We start from the raw sequence: 20,763 nt of genomic DNA, 5'->3' as shown, positions 1-20,763 counted from the left end.
AACTACTCCAGGCAAATAGTTTGTGAGACCCTATCTTGAAAAACCCATCACAAAAAAGGGCTGGTGGAGTGACTCAAGGTATAGGCCTTGAGTTCAAGCCCCAGTACCACAAAGAAAAAACAAAACAAAACAATTACAGCAAGGGCTGGGGGTATGGCTCAAGTGGTAGAGTGCCTGCCATAGTAAGCACAAGGCCCCGAATTCAAACCCCAGTACTAGCAAAACCAAAACATAAAACCACAATGAACTAAGAAGAAGGTAATCAAGAAGGTACACAAAAGTGGTTTGGGAGGGTTTAGTTCTGTTGGTTGATCATGTAGATGATGTTTAGTAACCTGGCCTTTTTTGCCTCTTCTTTTTCACTGGTTTTGCCCACCACTCTGTCTGAGTAACAAGCTGTTATAGTTTTATCCTACACCATGTTATTACCAATAATTGTAACTTCTGTGGTCTCAATTTAAGCAGTCTGCTTTCTGACCACCCTTCTGTGTTTGTGTTTGTATATTTGTAGCACTCCACCTTGGTTTATTGGCTTGTATAGACTGTTGATGTTGCCTGTGTTGACAGCGTAGACTTGGATTTGTAATTTTGAAGCTTGAGGATGCATGTAGAGAAGGCCTGTATGGAGTGTATAAGCCCATCTTTGAGTGTGTGCACTGGAGGAAACAAGTGGGCTCCTGGGGAATAAAGGAAAGCACAGGAACAAAGATGCCAGAAATGAAAGAGGAAAGAAGAACCTCCTGTGCAGCGCTGCCTCCTCATACATGTGCGAGGCAGGAATCTGAGAGCCAGTTGTAGGGTTGTATTCTTGGTGGTCTTCTTGCTGGTCTAGAAACCTTAGTGATAGGGTAAAGTGTTCAACTTTGAAGACTCTTAGACATTAATACTGTGCATTTCTCTTCCTGCATTGAAGATAATAGTGGAACCATGGATCTGTTTGGAGGTGCAGATGACATATCTTCAGGGAGTGATGGAGAAGATAAACCACCTACTCCAGGACAACCTGTGGTAAGTAAAATTACCAGTGGGAAAGGGGACTCTTAGACAAAGCATGGTAAAAAGTTTCAGAGATGAAGGAAGTCAGTAACTGAATTGCAGTATAAAAATACAATAAACAAGCAACTTTCTTAATTCCGTAGGAAACTCTTGCTTCTCAGTAGAGTAGATTGTCTTTTTTTTTTTTTGTGGTCCTGGGGATTGAACTCAGGACCTTGTGCTTCCTGGGCAGGCACGCTACCCCTTCAACCACACCTCCAGCCTCTAAGCGGGTGTAGAAATAACTACTCAGCATGAGGTGGTGATGGTCACATGCCTCGGGTGGAAGGAGAGCAAGACTGTGGTTTCAGAACAATTGACTAAATTGGTTTTCTTGTTCATGCAAAGAAGTGTGTGCTGTGTTCATGCTCTTATGTGGATTGTAAAGTGGCTTCATACTGAAGTGTTGATTAATTTCATACTTTTGTTGATGAATATTTGGAAGGTAGACTTCTCAGAAAAGAGATACGGTATTGTCTAATGTATTCAAGCTTGAGCTGTTTTGGAGGTAGTTGAGTAGTGATGGGGTTTGAAGATTGATTGAGCCTCAAGGTGATGTCTAAGTGTTTCTTGCCCACCTGAGTGAAGTGTGGAGGTGGAACTAGGCATTACTGAGGTCCCAAAACGCTCTAAAATCCTGTGACTCTTCTCTAGGATGGAAATGGCTTGCCTCAGGATCAGCAGGAGGAGGAGCCAATTCCTGAGACCCGAATAGAAGTAGAAATACCTAAAGTAAACACTGATTTAGGAAATGACCTATATTTCGTTAAACTGCCCAACTTTCTCAGTGTAGAGCCCAGGTAAGGAAGCAATTGAAAAGTTTTCTGGATGTTGAGTAGAAATTTGTGGAATGTTGATATTTTTCTTACTTTACATTGAGTTGACTAATCACAGAAATGGAAAAATTGGTTGTGTGTTTCTGAATAAAATATATCAAATCAATCGTGCGATAGGAAAGTATGAACTACTGTTAAGGGAGACTTTCATGCTCTCATAGAAATTAACAGAGCAAAAATCTTCAAAACATTCATTAACTTGTGTAGCTAGTTAAAAACGCTGATGTTGAGAGTGGTGAAATTGCTGGAGACCCTGCAGATGTCCTTGCAACAGCCATTGTTCGTCTAGAAAAGTGATGGCTTTGTTTTGCTCAATAAACAGTGCTGATTGGTATTATTTACTAAGTTAACTCTCTGAGCTAGGACACATGTGTCCTGTTTTGGAAGAGACACACACACACACACACATAATACATTGTGATTTTTAAAATTATGCTATGAAATTTTTTTTTTGATGAGACTGGGGTTTGAACTTAGGGCTTCATGCTTGCAAAGTAGCGTTTGCAAAGCTGGCACTCTACCTCTTGAGCCACCTTCAGTCCATTCTGCTCTGATTATTTTGGAGACGGGGTCTTGGGAACTATTTGGCCCAGCTGGCCTTGAACTGTAATCCTCCCAATCTCAGCCTCCCAAGTAGCTGGGATTACAGGTGTGAGCCACTGGCATCTGGCTTATGCTATGATTTTTGACACAGTGCTGTATATTGAGATCTGTAATTATGTAATAGTGATAGTCTTTATAAAACATGATTAATAGTTTACTTTAAAAACAATTTGTAGACCTTTTGACCCTCAGTATTATGAAGATGAATTTGAAGATGAGGAAATGCTGGATGAAGAAGGTAGAACGAGGTTAAAATTAAAGGTACCACTCCAGCTTTACTTCTTCTTACTTTTATATCTAAAAACCCTAGGGATACTAACTTGAGACTTGAGCTTTTGAAAATGATTTTTGATGTTTCCTTTTCTGTCAACCAAATGAATTATCTACCTTTTCAGATTTTTTTTGTTTTTTAATGCTAGTGATCAACCCAGGGCCTCCCATGTGCTAAGCATGCGTTGTGCTATGGAGCTACAACCTCAGCCCCAGAATTTTATTTTATTTTATGTATGTGTTTATTTTTGCAGTGCTGGCTAAAGATCATACCCGTGGTCTTTTACAATCTGAAATATTTTTAAGGAAGAAAATGTAGCCTTTTCTCTATAAAAACATCATTTCTGTGTTTTCTGGCTATCAATACTTTCTTGCTACTTCTAAAAGAGTGATGGCTACTTCCTTCAGAGTAAGAGTACTGTAGTCAGGTATTTAGAACTGCCTTCATATGTACTGTGGGTGAAAGTTTTAACAAATTCCTAAAGAGTAAGTCCTTCAGGTTCTTTATAGATAATTCATGTGCAAAAGGAAAAACTTATTACTAGCGCCTCAAACCTCACTCTATAGCTCTCTTCTTTGTGTTCTTTGAACTACTCTTCTTGACTGTTAGGAGAGAATTCTGTTGTACTAAATTCCTGTGCATGCTCCTCTTTGATACCTTGTACTCTGGTTTCTTAATCCCAGGAAGGCCTCTGATGTTTATATTTTTTCCATCGTCATTCCCTGAATGGTCTCCTTAGTTATTGTCCACAGGGTTGTGAGAAGCCATAGGAATATGCAGCTTCTAATCTTCTTTTAAGTAAGTAAGGAGAATGGAGGTTAAACAGATGTGTTAGAGCTGAGTTGTACCAAGGAACAAGAGGCAGTTGAACCCATGATACTGAAAATGGAACTCTGCATTAAAAAAAAATTCAAATCCAAGAGTTTCTCATAAATTCTTTTCCAGTGGATACTGTGCATAGAATCATAGTGTTAAGAAGGAGCAGTCTAACATTTTTAGAATCAGGGGCTGAATTTTTATATATTTCCAATAGAAACATCTTCTTCATATGTGGTAAATCCACAAGTACCTAAATAACCTTGAGGAAAGATGGTTTCTACCCAAAGGCATTGGCTCCCCAAGCTCTTCAGTGAGACTTGATTATTCCTCTTTTTAGTGGGAATGCTAATCTAGTAAGAAAATGGAGGTGAACAAATGCCAATAATTTGCTCAAGATCACAGAATTCATAGGTACAGTATGTGGACTGTGTTTTCGTTTGACACTGTTCTCTCTGTACCATTGACTTACCTGTTAATATTATTTCCTTGGAACATGTGTATGTGTTGATTTAGGGTAGCAGAATTAATTTCTTTGGCTGCTTTAATGCCTCTGGCCTTATTCTACTGCTTTTCATTGTTTCTATCATACATGTTAATTACTGTGGTAGTTCCTTCTTTATTTACTTTTTATCAACTTGTTTATTTTTGCTTTTTTTATATACTCTGTTATAGTGTAATAGCATGTATCAATATATCTATTATATACTTCTGTATAGGCATCAGAGTTCAGACATCAACATTTTGTTGCAGAGTACAAAATGTTTATTATAGACTGCTCTTTTTAATTTTTTTTCTTTCTTTTTTTGGGTGGTACTGGGGGTTGAACTCAGGGCTTCACACTTGCTAGGCCAGTGCTCTACCAATTGAGACACACCTGTAGCCCATGGCATCATACTTAATTCATGCATATAACTAAGGTGGGTTTTTTTGTTTGTTTTTTGTGGTACTGGGGTTTGAACTCAGCGCCTCAAGCTTAGCTAGGCAGGTGCTCCACACTTGCACTGTTCCGTTTTACTGAGCTTTTTTAATCAGCTGGTTTTATTATTGCTTATTTAGTAAGGAATAAATAAAGGGGACAATTAGATGCAAATCTTTAGGACCCAGTTGCAAAGACATTAGCAGCTAACAATGTGGAGATACAAAACCTAAGGGGGAGCGGGAGCAGGCGCTTTTAGGACTGATGGAGCAGCAGGGTCTTCCGCCCTACTTAGGCTTGTCAGTGACTTTTCCAAATGTTGGCTTCTTCTCGTTGCTGTCTTCATTCTCATTCTTTTCATCTTGCTAGTGTTTTCCTTCTTTATTCTTTAGTCTCATTTTAGTGGGTTTCCAGGATGCAGCAGTGATGAATGGCCTGCAGTTACTGTGCTATATGTCCCTGGAGGACCCAGTGAATTTTCAAATTCATTAACAATGGTCCTCATTTTCTAAATCTGTCTAGCATTTCTCCACCATGCAGGTAATACGAAGTTAAGATGTAAACCTATTTAAACCTGGGACTTTGATTTTCATGGATACTTCTTTATACTGCCCTATATGTGACAAACTTCCCTATGTACTGGGATAGTAGGCAGTGTTTTGGTCCCACTTTTACAGGGTGTGAGGATTACATAAGAGTCTTAGTTCTACCTCATAGGCTCAAGCTTTTATCTCTCATGTCCCTCAAAGCTCTTATTGTATCTTTTTCTTTTCTTTCTTCTTTTGATAGTACTGGGGTTTAAACTCAGGCCCTGTGCTTGCTAGGTGGGCACTCTACCACTTGAACCTCATACTTTTTTGCTTTATTCTCTAGACGGGTCAGACTGTGCCCCTTCTGATCTCTGCCTCCTTACAGACATACACAACCATGTCTGGACCTCTTATTTATCTTCCAACATCCCAGGGCCACTACAGATTGAGTATCTGCTCCAATATTCTGGCACTGAATTTCCTTTATGATTCTGATGCTAGGAGCACAGGCATTCACTTAAGCATATTTTTTTCTCTGTTCTTAGTTTATTCAATATCTCTAGGTGATTAAAGTAAGAGGGGTTCAGTGTTGTCTATTTTTCTGTCACTTGCCTGTGATGCTTATTCTGTGATTATGTGCCTCTTGAGGAAAAAAGGTATAGAGTCAAACTACAATTTCCTAAGGTACTTGTGTTTTTAAAACAGGTAGAAAATACCATCCGATGGAGGATACGCCGGGATGAAGAAGGAAATGAAATTAAAGAGAGCAATGCTCGGATAGTCAAGTGGTCAGATGGAAGGTGAGCACAGCAACCTGAAGAGTACTGAAATACCCAGAATGGGTTAAGAGGGAGCAAGTTATGGACTAGGACCATGGGGGTGGGGGATGGGTTTCCATTAATTACTCTCTGTGATTGCATAGAAAACCTGAGAGAAATGTTAGTTGGTGGGCGACATCAAAGTTGCCAAAATGTGGTCTTCATCCTCTTTAGCTATAACATATTAGTTTGGAAAAGTTAGACCACTCTCTTGACCACATGCATAGTACTTACAATTTGACATTTTAGGAATATTGTCTTTCACCAGTAACATAGAGGCCAAGCAGATGTCACCACAGGTATTACTTCTATTTAGTCAGTTTTTCTCATCATAACTTCTTTATTCTCTTTTGTCCTTCTGAATTCTGGGTAAAGAGAGAAAGCAGCAGTTGGTTCACATTTTCAGTGGGCGTGAAAGCTTTTTGACTTTAATATGTGAAGTGTTTCTTCTCTCCAGCATGTCCCTGCATTTAGGAAATGAAGTGTTTGATGTGTACAAAGCCCCACTGCAGGGCGACCACAATCATCTTTTTATAAGACAAGGTACTGGTCTGCAGGGACAAGCCGTCTTTAAAACGAAACTCACCTTTAGGTAACTATTCTTATTAATGTACTATTTGGAAATATGTTCTGTAATGTGTGATTCCTGGTTGGTGTAACCCCTCAATATAGTTCACCAAGGACAAGATCTAGTTCTCAAAGGCTGTTTTGTCAAGTACACAAAAAGTTGCTTTCTCAGGTACCAGGTCATGTTAACCTGACTTAGGTGAGACTGTTACATAAACCAGAATGTCAGGTAATTCCACTGATTATTATAACTGCAAAGAGGCCTAAAATCCTTGTCTCTGCTGGTCATTGTGCCCTTTCTTTTCAGTAAAAGTGGTCTGGGAGGCTGATAACTAGGGTGTGACAGTGTGGGTGTAATCAGGAGAGGCAGGTGGCTGTTAGGACTGGGGTCATCTCATTGACTTGTGCTGTGAGTTCAGTTTTCCTGCAGGGATGTGACCCTGAAGCAGACCAGTGCGCCAGGGCAGGTGGGGAGGTATCGCCCTTCTCTAGACTGGAGGTGTCGCACTGAGAGGCTGTGTTTGCTTTTCCTTAGTTATAGGAGGCCGTTAGAAAAATGCTACCTTTAGAGAGGCACAGTAATGTTGGTTATGACCTAGCTTTTTGAGAATTGTAATTGTCAAAGTACGGGCTTTGGAATCAGATGAAGCTCTAGTTGAATTCCATTTCCACTGTGTGACCTTGTACAACTTTCGTTTCCTAATCTAGAAAATGTAGTGATTATCTCGTAGGTCAGCTGTGACAACTAAGTCAAATATCTTGTGAACAAAGCTTGCATCTGGCACCTGGGGTCCAACTAATGCTCTTTGAGCCTGTCCATTTTCTGCTTCTAGAAGGTGATCATGCTATACAAAGCCTTTTTAACCTTAGCATTCTGTTTTTCACTTTCATGAGAAAAGAAAGTCTCTTGAGCTGTAGAATGAAGAAAGTTCATGATCCTCCACCTAGTCTTGTTTTTGTGATGTGGGAATGACTGGCTGACAAATGTATTTGGTAAACAGACATTTTGTGTTCATCTCCTGGCAGACCTCACTCTACAGACAGTGCCACACATAGAAAGATGACACTGTCACTTGCAGATAGATGTTCAAAGACTCAGAAGATTCGAATCTTACCAATGGCTGGTCGTGATCCTGAATGCCAGCGCACAGAAATGATTAAGGTACATTCGCTAAGCTTTATCCCGCACTTTTTAAAAATATATGTTTCTTGTCTCTTAGTGGTCCATTTCTTCCCCTTCCAACTGACATGACTGTGGAGTTGGGTTAATTTCCTAAGTACTTGTCAAACAAGGAGTGATGTAGCATTGATGGTAAAATAGACAAAAAGGCTTGGATTCTCTCCCACCAGGACCTGGGAGTTCAACTACAAAACTGGTGATTGAAATTTCTGAAATTTCACAAATAATTTCGTTCTTTTTTTTTTTTCAGCACTGAGAATTGAACCCAGGGCCTTGTCCATGCTAGGCAAACACTTAACCACTGAGCTACATTCCCAGCCCTCACAAATAATTTCAAACATCATTAAGTCATCTACATTTGATATAGAATCCATGTGAAAAAGCAGTGGAAATTCTAGAGATTTAGTTTGAGAGAGAAAATAGACCAGCAGTTTGAATGGGAGAGTGCATACAGTAGAATCTAGCAGAGTAAGACCAGGTAGTGTGTTTTTTGTTTTGTGGTATTGGGGATTGAACCCAGGGTCTTATGCATGCTAGATAGATACTCTACCACTGAGTTACAACGGGCTGGTTATGTGTTTTATTAAGGTCAATTGATAACTGCTAATTAGGCACAGATTGAATTCTGGGGCGTTGTTCCTAGAGTATATAGCGTATGCTTTACTGATGTGAGTGGTCTTCCAAGAAGCAGAATAAAGCAGCGCAGCTCCATTGTATTTTCTCTCCATCTAATCCCCCACATTACCTGGCCTGCCTCATGTGAGTAATCACATTCCTCAGTACAGCAGGACACGGTGAGGCTAAGACAGTCCATTTGCCTCTGGGCCTTTCTTACTAATCTCTTCGTTAGGCTCTCATGAGGGTTTGGCCCTGAGCACCTGCTTTTTCCTCTATCCTATGTTTTGGTCATGGAGGCAGGTTAACTAGACAGAGCAGCAGAGCCTAGCCCAGTGGTGCACAGGGACCTTGCTTCTTGCTCTGTTCCCTCCTTTTCTGTGCAGGCTGGTAGAGCTGTAGGAACCTGCAGATTCGTCTCAGCATTATTGGAATGGCCCTATGAATCACTCCGAGAGCCCCACACCCTCCTCCACTGCCCCAGCTTCTGTGGAAATGTGGACAAGGAGCCAGCAGCTAGTTTGTTCTGACAGTGATGTTTACTCTGACTTCAGTAAAGCCACTTACTACTTAACAAAACGCTCTTTTGCACGGAATTTCTAGCATTACAACTGGAATTGTGTATGACAATACCAAGTAATTGAATGAGGAAGACTCTCAAAGAAATGCCAGCAGGCCTCACCCTCCCCCGACAATTTCCTGTGTGAACCCCAAGGTATGGAATGCCAAACAGGTGTAAGGAAATGAAGGCTCTGCCTTGTGGCTTGGGGACCTTCCCCTATCAGGCCTCAGGTACCTGTCGTCAGGAGCTGTGGGGAGCTCTTTGGTTTGAGAGCTGGAACAGGAGTATGTGAGAACTAAGGGAGTTTGGTGGACCCTGAGCAGGACAGGTGTCTGGAGCTCAGTGATGAATAGAGACAGCTTCCCTTTTCAGGAGTCCCCTGGACATGGGTGGGTTTCTCTGGCTGGTCACTTCTCTGTGAGCTGTGTGTGGCAGCACAGAGGACAGTACAGCTCTCAGGCCACGCCTGTACCAGTTCTGATTGGGCTGGTTGATGGAATTCCTCTGCCTCTTTACCTGTGTGTGCTTACAGAGGTGTAGAAGGAGAAGATGCTCTCTAAAGACACAAGATAGATGTTATCCCACACTAGGCAGTTACATGTTCCTTAAAGTAAAAGTGGGTTCACCTGGACACAAAAGTAGTGCATTTTGTTGTGGTTTTTTCAAAAGTGTTCCTTTTAAAAAGTTGGACATTGTCTTAGTCTGTTTTCTATTGCTATAACTGAATTCTACAGACTAGGTAATATATAAAGAAGAGAAATTTAGCTGTGTGTGGTGGTGCATACCTGTAAACCAGCACTTGGAAGACTGAGGCAAGAGGATTGGAAGTTCCAGGCCAGCCTGGGCTACATAGTGAGACACTGTCTCAAAAAAAAAAAAAAAAAAAAAAGAGAGAAAGAAAGAAATTTAGCTTAAGGTTCTTGTGGCTAGGAAGCCCAAGCACATGGTACTGGCATCTGGTGATCTGGTGAGGGCTTTCTTGTTGCGTCACAGCATGGTGGAGGGCATCACATGGCAAGACATCAAGAGAGAAAGCTTGCTTTTGTGACAGGCCACTGCTGTGCTCACCCATCATACTGTTAATGCACAAATTAACCCTTGATTAATCCTTTCACCTATCACCTCCAAAGGTCTGTTAAATACCAGAATGTATGACTTTGGGGATTAAATTTCCAACACCTGAAATCTGGGACCACATGGAAACCATAACAAGCAGGTCATTTGCTTCTTTACAGAAAGAAGAAGAGCGTCTGCGGGCCTCCATCCGGAGGGAGTCTCAGCAGCGCCGAATGAGAGAGAAGCAGCACCAGCGGGGGCTGAGTGCCAGTTACCTGGAGCCCGATCGCTATGATGAGGAGGAGGAAGGCGAGGAGTCCATCAGCCTGGCAGCCATTAAAAACCGGTACAAAGGGGGCATTCGAGGTGAGTCTGCAACTTGATCCAAACATCAAGTCACTGGATGGTTTATAGCTAAAGAACTAGTGTTAGTGAGTGTCCAGAGCGGGGTGCAGTGGCCTGGTCATTTAATAGTCCATTGGGCCAGCTGGAAGGGGAACTGCCATTTCTCCCCTCTCAGTTCGTCGCTTGAGCTTCAGCCTTCTCTGGCTTGAAAGTTTACCAGTTGTATTGGAACTTTTCTCAACTTTTTTTATTACTAACTGAGAATCATGAAATTAAATGATTCAGAGAACACCTGATGCTTTCTTTCATTCTTCCTCCTTGACTTTTCTCTGAGTTGTCCTTTGCAGATGTCCTCCTTTCATGGTGTCAGTAATTCCTAATGGTTGACATTTACTCAGCACCTCTGAATCCCAGGCAAGCACTCCACATCTTATTTGGTTTCTAAACAGCATTTGATGTAGTTCCCATTATTGACCTAATGCTTATTGCAGAAACTGAAACTTTGAGAGGTTCAGTCACTTCTCTAGAGACATGTAGTTGGTAAATTCTTGAACCAAGATCATCTGACTTCTAAGATATTTATCTGTTTCGATACTTCATCTTCTGGGGTCTCACCCAAGGTTCCCACAGACGGTGGGAAGACCACATGCTGGAAAGTGAACTCTGGGGACTTGCTCTAGGCTTCTAATGTGCTTTCTCTGCTGCTTTTTAATCGAGTGACTTTTTTTTTCTTTCTGGTAGTACTGGAGTTTGAACTTGGGGCCTCATGCTTGCTAGGGCTCTATCACTTGAACCACTCAGCCAGCCCTAATTGAATGACTTTTGTAGGTTCCATGCCTCTTTTAACTTCATCTAGGAAAAAAAACCATCTTATTGCTGATAGTACTTAGAGCATGAGGCTATTTCAAAGATTGAGTGATGTAGTACATTTACAATACTTGGCCCAGGCCTTACCCATAACAAGGAGTAAATAAATGTTACCTGAAGCTACTGTCATTTTTTTTTTTTTATCACTCATCCACTTTCAGTAAGTGACTTCACTTTCTTTTTCTTTTTTGTGGTACTGGGATTTGAACTCAGGACCTTGCACCAGCAAGCACTCTACCACTTAAACCACATTCATAGTCCTTTTGCTTTTAGTTTATTTTTCAGGTAGGGTCTCATGCTAACTTTGCCTGTGCTGCCTGGAACCTTAATCCTCCTATTTCCACTTCCAAGTAGTGGGGATTACAAGTACTGTCATTCTGGCCTTAAAACTTTATCTTTAAATTAAAATTTTAAAAATTACTTTGTCTTTCTGGGTTCATTGTATGGAGGGAACTGAAGATATTTATCAGAAGGAAAAAGCTAAGGGTGAATAACAGATCACTCATGTCTTTGAAAGTAACTCAGTGAATTCCTTTGCTTCCAGAGGAACGAGCCAGAATCTATTCCTCAGACAGTGATGAGGGATCAGAAGAAGATAAGGCTCAAAGGCTACTCAAGGCAAAGAAACTCACCAGTGATGAGGTAAGCTACATGTAGCCAATGCCAGAGGTTTACCTCGCACTCAGGAGCCAGCTCACAGACCAGAAGCAGATTGCTACATGGTTGCCTGAAATTCAGCAAGGCAAATGCAGTAGGAGTCGGAGTGTTCCAGGGGAGGGTCTGACGCCTGTGCTGTGGTGGGTCTTGGAAGGCTGCATGGAGACCTCTCTCTGCTGGGTACTGAAGCATGAGTAGAAAGTTGTAGGAAAACTCTCTCTGCCAGGTCACTCCAGGTAGATGGAGAGGCTGGCAAGAAAAGAAGCAGGGCTCCAGGACACTGATCTAGACAGTGATAAGTCATTCAGAGGATATTTCTCCTTTCTGTCTATTCTTGGTATTTATTTATTTGTTTGTTTTTGGCGGTACTAGGGTTTGACTCAGTGCTTCGTGCTTGCTAGGCAGGTGCTCTATGTTGTGAGCCACTCCCCCAGCCCTTTATCGTGAAGGGGTTTTTTCCGATATAGGGTCGCATGAACTATTTGCCAGGCTGGCCTTTGAACCTCGATCTTCCTGATCTCTGCCTCTTGAGTAGCTAGAATTGCAGGTGTGAGCCACCGGTACCTGGCCCCTTTTTTATTTGTGTGTGTATCCTTATTATGTATAAGTTGGGGGGGGTTAATGTGTCTCACATTTCTCTGAGGCTCTGCTCTTTCTTTGTTCTATTTTCTCAGTTTTTAGATTACATAATCTCTATTAATGTCTTCAATTTTGCTGATTCTTGTGGTTGTTGTGGGGGTTAGTTTGTTGTTGAGAGAGGTTGTTGAGTGTATTGCTTTAGGTTTGGGGTGTGGGGCTCAGGAGCGCCTAGGGAAGGCTGGGAGGTCGTGCAGGTCCGGTGGCTCATCCTTGCGGATCCTGTACCTGGTGCTGCTGAGGAGGGAGGGAGGGTTAGCAGGGGGGTGGATCTGCTCCACTGGTGGCACCACACTTGGCAGATCTGGGTGACCGTGGGCTGGGTGTTGGGGGGACTGCCAAGTTGGAGCAGACAGGGCCAGTGTTCTTCACCGACTTGTTTCACAAGGCCCCTGTCTGTGTTTCCTGGAGTTTGTTCCAGTGGTGTCCTTGGGCCTATACAGTGAGTCTCGGCTCTCTCTACACTGGGTCGTCTCATGGTCCTCCCACCTTCTCAGCTTCTTCAATTGCTTCCTAGGTTTCCAGATCCTCCAAGTTCACTGCATCTTTCTTTAGTAGTGTCTGATGTTCATCTCTTTCGTCAAGCTTTTTTTCTCCTTTGGAGGTTTAGTTTCTTTTTTGAATCTTTTTGGCAGTTCTGGGGTTTGAACTCAGGGCCTCATGCTTGCTGGGCAAGCACTCTACCACTTGAACCACTCCCCCAGCCCTGTTTTGTGTTGGATACTTTTGATCCTCCTGATCACTGCCTCCCAAGTAGCTAGGATTATAGGTGTAAGCCACCAGTGCCTCCCCTAAAATCAGTGATTCTTAAAACTAGTGCTGCTTACTCAGATTTTCAGTTCCTTCTTTGATGTGTTTAAACATTTTAAACATCACGTGTTCTTTTACCTCTAGTAATTCCAGTCTCTGAAACCTTACATGTCTGAGTTTACTGCCTTCCCATCTAGGCTGCTATAACAAAGTGCCATGGTCCCAGTGGCAGGTAGACATCAGAAATGTATTTCTCCCGGCTCTGGAGGCTAAAATTCAAGATCAGGGCCCCAGCCTCTGTAGAGGTCTGTCTCCTGGTTCACATAGAACACTCTACTGTCCTCACATGCTGGAAAATATAAGGCAGGTCTGTCTGGCTATATTTGTAAAAGTACTAATTCCATCCAGGAGGGCTCTGCCCTCCTGCCCTGTTCATCTCCCAAAAGGTCACATACGGCTCCCAAAAAAGGCCAAGCTGAGTGCATGACGGCAGACCCTGGAGGCTCTATCTCTAGTGTAAAGTGGGCCAGGATATAAGCCTCATCCCATTTCTCTGAGAAGGAATCAGCAGTCTTTTTAAAGCTAGATGTTGGGAGCTGTATGGTTTCTGTGGCAACTACTCAACTTTGCCACTGTAGCAGGAAACAGCTGTGGATGATACCTAAATGAATAAGCATGGGTGGGTTCCAATAAAACTTCACTTGTAAAAACAAAACAAAACTAAAAAAACAACAGGCTGTAGTTCAGATCAGGTCCATAGTATACAGTTTGTGTGCCTCTTTTCTAATGACTGCAACAATTTTTAATCTCAAATGTTATTAACTAATTGGCAGTTTTAAGATTAAAAACAAAACCAAAAAATTTCCAGGCAAATTCATAACTACAAGTCAGCACTCATTACTTTTCAGGTAATCTAAAAAGACTTTATGCTGAAAATATAATTTAAAGTGGTCCCAGGCGGTCGTGTGCCCAAGGAACCTGGGAGAAGCCAATAAAGACCATCTTTGGAGGAATCATCAATCCAGATCTCAGAAATTCTCTTTAATAGGAGCTCAGAAATCAGTCATTTAACCACAGAATGCATACAAATAAGGTATTGTGACAGAGCCAGCAGGCATAGTTGGGGTCTATGTGAAGGTTTGTGTCCCATAATTCATATGCTGTAATCCTGACCCCCAAGGTGATGGTTAGGAGGTGACCATACGGCCTTTGTCTTCTGTCCTCCCCACCCTGCGAGGCATGAACACCAGCATTCCTGTTTCTGTAGCCCGCACCTGCCTTGGGAGGAAGCCTGCCTCGGTGCTCTACTCTCCTTTCACTTAATTTTTGGCCACTGATTATACTTTATTTTCTTGCTACCACATTAATTTGCTGTATTTTCAGTGAGAAGGTTGTTCAACGCATTGTTCTGCCATATTGCAGGACATGGGCGTTGTGTTCCTCTTACCCAAAGATCATTTTGGGTTTCATGAGCTCTTTTCTCGCGTGACAGAGTTCTGTTCTTAGGTTGTTGATTGCGCCTTGGTGTGCATGCGACAAGGGTGAGTCTGGATTAGAGTCAGCTGGGTTGTTGACTTTTGGTGCTACCCTTTCCTATTTTACACCCATGGGTGAATCAGCTCACCTTTCTGAGTCTCTTTACTCATGTATCCTATGGGGTTTGTGCTTGCTGTCTGGTAATGGCACTCTGTGCTGGATAGCCAGACAGAATGTTCCCTGTTTCTGCACCACCCTCGTTGGAAATCCCATGAGTTGCGTCTTGATGATGCTTTTGCAGTATTGAGTGTCAGCCCAGCAGCCCTCGTTTAAGCAGATGTTGCTTATTTCTTGGCACGCAGAAACTGTGAATGAAAATTGAGAGGTGCCACGGGATTCTGTTTATTCCCACAAGTGACATTTTTTCTTTTTTCAAAAAATGTGATACATGAGATATTTGTCTCCTTGGCTGGGCGATTGTAACTGTCTGACGTAAACGTGCCTTCTGTGCTCACTTCAGCAGCACATGTGCTAAAACTGGAATGACACAGAGAAAATGAGCCTGGCCCCTGTGCAAGGATGACACACAAATTCATGAAACGTTCCATATGTAAAAAATATATATTAAAAAAAAAAAGTGCCTCCTGCAAATGGCCTCCCATTTGCAGGACAACCCACCCAACTCCTTCCCCATCCAAATATCCTCCTACGTCTTCCTGCCGTCCCTTTCCTTCCTGGACCACAGATTTTACTTCTCCCTGGACCTCCCAACTTCCTCATTGCCTCTTCTTCTGTCACTGCAGTTGGACAGTGGAAGAGAGAAAGGGGGCCTTCCTGCTCTCAGACCCTTTCTGTGTTTTGCACACGAAACCCACCTAAACGCCAGGAGCCTGGGTAGGTCTCTGAGGTACAGGGGAGTTTTCACAGCCCAGGTTCCCATGCCAGAGAACCACGTTATGGCACAAGCACACCTTGGTGTGCATGCGGCAAGGGTGAGTCTGGATTAGAGTGAGCTGGCGTGTTGACTTTTGGTGCTACCCTTTCCTATTTTACACCGGTGGGTGAATCAGCTCACTTTTCTGAGTCTCTTTACTCATGTATCCTGTGGGGTTTCTGCTTGCTGTCTGGTAATGTTATTAAATTATAGTGAGTAACAGAGACAAACCTGGGAAACATGGTGACAGGTCCCTAGGCAGGAAGTGTTACCGTCCCTTCTTCAGCAAGATCTAAGTTATCAGAAAAGAGAGCTTTTTATTCTCCCTCACTTTAGAAAACCTAAGCTAATGGTCTTCTGTTTCCAGGGTACTGGGGAAATGGAAAGGCCCAGGTTGAAAGGATGGAGACAGTGGAAAGGCATGAAGACCATGCCTCTTCTTAACAAAGAGCTTAGCTGCTGAGAAGGCTGGGTAGGAGTTAGTTTCATGCCTGCTTCCCGTCTCTCCTCCCTCAGCTCTTCCTCTGGGCAGCTGCATCATCCACCTTGTACTCTGTTCATTAGCAAGCTTTGTTTTAGTCTTCAGTGTTTTTGTCATCATTTCATTTGTGCGTGGTACAGGAATTGTCCTGCTACATTCAGTGGGGCAGCGTCCTCATGCCTACTTTCACAAAGGAAGGTCACCCTGGGAAATTCCACATCTTTCTAAGTGCTGGGAGTCCATGGGGCTTCCAGGAAGTCAGTTGTGGCAGATTTTCAAAGTGGAATTGCAGCTTCCACCCCAGGCGATCGGAACTGGTTCTGATTGGACTTCTTGGGAAAGCCCAGCCCTTTCCTGGCTGCTGCTGGGCCCCGTCCCAGGGCCTCAAGACGTCTGCACTACCTTTTTTTGGTTTTTTTTTTTTTGTTGCAGTACTGGGGCTTGAACTCAGGACCTTCACCTAGAGCCACTCCACCAGCCCTATTTTGGTGAAGGGTTTTTCGAGATAGGGTCTTGTTGGCTTCAAACTGCTATCCTCCTGATCTCTGCCTCCTGAGTAGGATTACAGATGTGAGCAACTGAAGCCAGACTGTACCACGTTTTAGAAGTACCATGCAGTTCCCTCAAATTTCATCTCCTTAAAGAATTTTAGAGCTGAAGACACAGTTCTAACACACTCATGTTCAAAAAAATAGTGCTTGCATTAAAATGTTTGCGAGATTCCTCAGTTAAACATAAATGGAAAGCCAGGAGGTGCTGTCTGCCTTTGCTGGTGTGGGGTGGGAGAGAAGTAGCTGGGTTTGTTCCAGGCTGGGCCGTGGGAAAGGATAGGCACTTGTCACATCTTAAGGGCAACATGATCTTCTGGTATCGCTATTGGAGTCACTTTGATGCTGCCAGTTGGAATGTAGATGGAGGAGGACTTCTGGATCCCTTTTGTACATTCCTAACTTCCTCTTTGAGCCCTCCTGTGTCACTCCAGGTTTGTGGGAAGACAATTGGGACAGCAAGGGAGGAAACAGGTGTGAGATGTTCACTTTTTAAAATTAGCATGTATTTTAGGGTTCAAGCAGTAAGAGCACCTGCCTAGCAAGTGTGAGGCCCTGAGTTCAAACCCCAGTGCCACCAAAAACAAAATTAACATGTATTAATTGTACAAAGGGGTTTCGTTGTGGTACTTCCATAGCAGGATGTTATCTTCTCCCTCAGGGGGCCAGCCCTGGGGACTGTCAGGAAAAAAGCTGTAAACTGCCAGTTTGCATCTACGTCTGGAAGCATCCTGTGGTCCCAGCAAGCTCTCCAGCTTTAACTCATTCGTGCATCCATTTCATTTTTAGTGAGGCTAGGTAATGGCAATTCTGGAGTGTTGTATTCAGTGTTTGTTCATTGTGATGAGCTTTTTAAAAATTTTTTTTTTGTGGGACTGGGGTTTGAATTTAGGGCTTTGTACTTGCAAAGCAGGCACTGTACTGCTTGAGCTATGCCTCCAGTCCATGGTGCTCTGGTTATTTTGGAGATAGGGTCTCAAACTATTTGCTGGGCTGTCTGGGCTGGCCTTGAACCAGATCCTCCCAGTCTTAGTCTACCAAGTAGCTAGGATTATAGGCAGGAGCCACCAGTACTTGGCTCAGTGTTTGGTATTATTTTAATGTTGATATGTGCATATATACATATATATTTTTGGCAATAACAGGGTTTAAACTTGGGGCCTAGAGCTTGCCAGAAAGGCACTTTACAGCTTGAACTGTGCCTCCAACCCTTAAATGTTTCTATGTTTAAATTCTATCTGTAAAAATCATTTCTTAGATAACTTCCTGAATTATTTGTTTCTCTTAGAAAAATTGCACAGAGTAATTTTAAATGGAGGGATCATGTAGAGAAGGTCTTTAATTTCTTCAAATATTTCCTTGAAAAGTTTTATGATGTGAGTTTTTAATATATCACAAACAAATATATTCTTTAAAAATTGGCAGTCTGGGCTGGCAGAGTGGCTCAAGTGGTAAGAGCGCCTGCCTAGCAAGTGCAAGGCCCTGGGTTCAAACCCAATGCTGCAAAAAAAAAAAGAAAAAAAAAAATCCTTAAAATGACTAATTTTAAATAATAAAAAGAGTTAAATGCAGCAAGAACAGAGAACAAAGGTTGGTGGTGGAACTGCTCAGTCAGGACACATGGTTGTTTACACAGGCGGAACTTCCTGGGGGAGCCCTGACCCTTCCCAGGGCAGACCCCATTTCCAGTTTTCTGTGCAGTGGTTCCGTGTAAGCAACTTCTTTGCAGTTTGCTGGGACGTAAAGTTGGGGTTTTGTAGCTAGCTTCTAATGAACTCTGCAAAGTTGTCATTTTAAATTGCCTCTAGGTTTAATCTCTACCACCATTTTAAAAAAGCCTCAAATGCACGAATATTTGAAAACAGACCACGACTCGACCAGTGATTTCATTTATCTAGTGTATTTATTATTTATTATTGTTATTAATTTGTGGTGCTGGGGACTGAACCCAGGGATAGAACCAGAGCATACTAGTCAGTCTCTGTACCACTGAGCTACACCCCCAGCCCTGCTGAAAACTCTTATTAAAAGTTATTGTGGGGGCTGGAGGCTTGGCTCAAGTGGTAGAGGACCTGCCTAGCAAGCGCAGGCATGGTGGCACACATCTGTAATCCCAGCATCTCGAGTTTGAGGCTAGCTTGGATTGTAGAGGGTCAGTGAACTCAGAGCTACTTTTAATAAACCACCTTAGAAATGTTCTCTAATGACTTTTAGATTTTTAAAAATTCTATGTTTAGGAAGGTGAGCCTTCTGGAAAGAGAAAAGCAGAAGATGAGGATAAAGCAAACAAAAAGCATAAGAAGTATGTGATCAGTGATGAAGAGGAAGAAGAAGATGATTGAAGCAGAAAACATTTTATGTATTTTATTGTACAGCTTGTTTTATAAATATGTAAACATGAGTTATTTTGATCGAAATGAATTGATTTGCATTTGTGTAATTTTAATTGTAATAAAAAATTTAAAAGAAAGCCCTGTGTTTAAGAAATGTCCTTTTACACTGGGGCATGGCTCAAGCCATAGAGCTTCTGCCTAGCGTGTGCGAGGCCCTGACTTCAAAGCTCAGCGCCACCAAAAAAATGTACTTTTCCCAAAGGCAGAAGGTTCTGTAAACGCTTTACCCTGAGTCAGGTGTTAGTGAATTCCCGACGCTCTGCTGCACCCGTGCTCATTTCCTCCAGAAGCCTCCTGACCAGGGCTGAGACCAGGGCGAGGTACAGCAAGACCTCTCCCCAGGCAAGGACTTAAATGGTGTAAAAATAACCTCAGCGATCATATGAGTCTCCTCAGGCTTCCCTAACAAAGTACTGCAAATTGGGTGGCCTAAAATGATGGAAATTTATTCTCTCACAGCTCTGGAGACTGGAAGTGTGAAGCCAAGGTGTCTGCAGGGCCGCCCCCCTCCTGGGAAGGATTTGACCGTGCTAATCCAGTGTGGTCTTGTATTCAGTGATACTGTGTGGTTTCCAAGTAAATCCCATTCCGGGGGTCTGGGTACACCTGAATTTTGAGGGGTTATTTACCCTGCCACAACAAACCTGATAAATAGTGGTATGGTGCATTTTTAAAAAAATCAGAATGAATGCAAAATATACAATGAACAGTGTCAAGATTGTAAGTAAAGTTGGGGTCTGACAGCAAGTTAGGAGAGTCATGCAGGGCGGGGTTGGAGTCTTTTTAAAAGGTTTTTCGTGTTTTTTTCTGCATTAATTTTGATTTTTTAAAAAATACTGCTTTACAGGTGACATTGCTCAGTGGTAGAGGGCATGCCTGGCATGTACAAATCCTCAATCCCTGGTGTGTGTGTGTGTGTGTGTGTGTGTGTGTGTGTGTGTGTGTGTGTGTGTGTGTGTGTGTGTGTCTCTCACACACACAAATAAATAGAATTTGCTTTACAATGTTGCTTACCTTGGTTACAGAGATCTTGGCACCCCTTTTATTTGTAAGTGAAATGAGTGTCCCATTGTCCCCCCCACACCACAGTCCTGGCCCTGCTTTCTCCCTGTGTTTGCTGGTCCCAAAGGCGTCTCAGGCAAGCACCAGGTGAAAGCCATGTTACTTTGTTTTGTACTACCTCATGTGACCTAGCCTGCGAGACCACACAGCCTCCCTCTCACTGGCTTCCCTGTTAGCAACCCTTCCTGCAAGGCGGGCGGGAATCTGAGTCTTCATGATGGAGAATAACGAAGAGTGTACAGATGTTTTAAATGCACCCGTTCCCATCTGCCTGCTGCAGGATGCTTTTCTCTTCATAACTAGCCTCATCAACAGCCTCTGCCTTCTCTGCCTCCTTCCGGGTGCTGTCAGTACAGTCTGGGAGAAGTGGTTGTGCGAGGCCTACCCTAAAGCCTGCTTAGAAAGAAAAGTGGCAGCAAAAAGACAGAAAGATCCTGAGTCACTGTCACTTTCCTAACTCAAAACTGATGCCTTGCTATTTCCTGGCTAACCAAATTGAAACTCCTATGCCTGGCTTTTAAGAGCCTTCCCTTGGCCTTCACCTCTTCCAAGGCAATGTAGTCTTGATTTTTTTTCAATCTTATTTATTTATTTATTCATTTTTGCAGTGCTGGGGTTTGACCTAAGGGCTACACCTTGAGCTCCTCGCCAACACCTTTTTGTGATGGTTTTTTTTGAGATAGAGTCTTGGGAAAGTATTTGCTGAGGGTTGGCTTCAAACCATGATCCTCCTGATCTCTGCTTCCTGAGTAGCTAGGATTACAGGTGTGAACCACCAGTGCCTGACTCAACCTTTTTTTTTTTTT

General features: G+C 42.8%; 1 protein-coding gene and 1 non-coding gene across 4 annotated transcripts in view; both read left to right on the top strand.

Moving 5' to 3' along the window:
- Leo1 (LEO1 homolog, Paf1/RNA polymerase II complex component) overlaps positions 1-18,972 on the top strand; it is a 30,626-nt gene extending 11,654 nt beyond the window's left edge. The window contains exons 4-14 of one of the 3 annotated variants that reach the window (XM_020162044.2): positions 914-1,008; positions 1,690-1,835; positions 2,651-2,735; positions 5,716-5,810; positions 6,286-6,420; positions 7,422-7,557; positions 9,988-10,174; positions 11,565-11,662; positions 15,841-15,928; positions 16,970-16,976; positions 18,740-18,972. In XM_020162044.2, coding sequence (XP_020017633.1) covers positions 914-1,008; positions 1,690-1,835; positions 2,651-2,735; positions 5,716-5,810; positions 6,286-6,420; positions 7,422-7,557; positions 9,988-10,174; positions 11,565-11,662; positions 15,841-15,928; positions 16,970-16,976; positions 18,740-18,812 — 1,145 coding nt within the window. In that variant the 3' untranslated portion in view covers positions 18,813-18,972. The remainder of the gene's footprint in view (positions 1-913; positions 1,009-1,689; positions 1,836-2,650; positions 2,736-5,715; positions 5,811-6,285; positions 6,421-7,421; positions 7,558-9,987; positions 10,175-11,564; positions 11,663-15,840; positions 15,929-16,969; positions 16,977-18,739) is intronic. The other 2 variants (XM_020162041.2, XM_020162043.2) reach the window with 2 other exon arrangements.
- Positions 15,047-15,153, top strand: LOC141421010 (U6 spliceosomal RNA). Its single transcript, XR_012445718.1, has one exon. It is a non-coding gene; the product is annotated as a U6 spliceosomal RNA (small nuclear RNA).
- Positions 18,973-20,763: the final 1,791 nt, after the last annotated feature.

This window comes from Castor canadensis, chromosome 2 (genome assembly GCF_047511655.1).
Source record: "Castor canadensis chromosome 2, mCasCan1.hap1v2, whole genome shotgun sequence".
NCBI lineage: Eukaryota > Metazoa > Chordata > Mammalia > Rodentia > Castoridae > Castor > Castor canadensis.
This window is presented reverse-complemented; position numbering and strand designations above follow the sequence as displayed.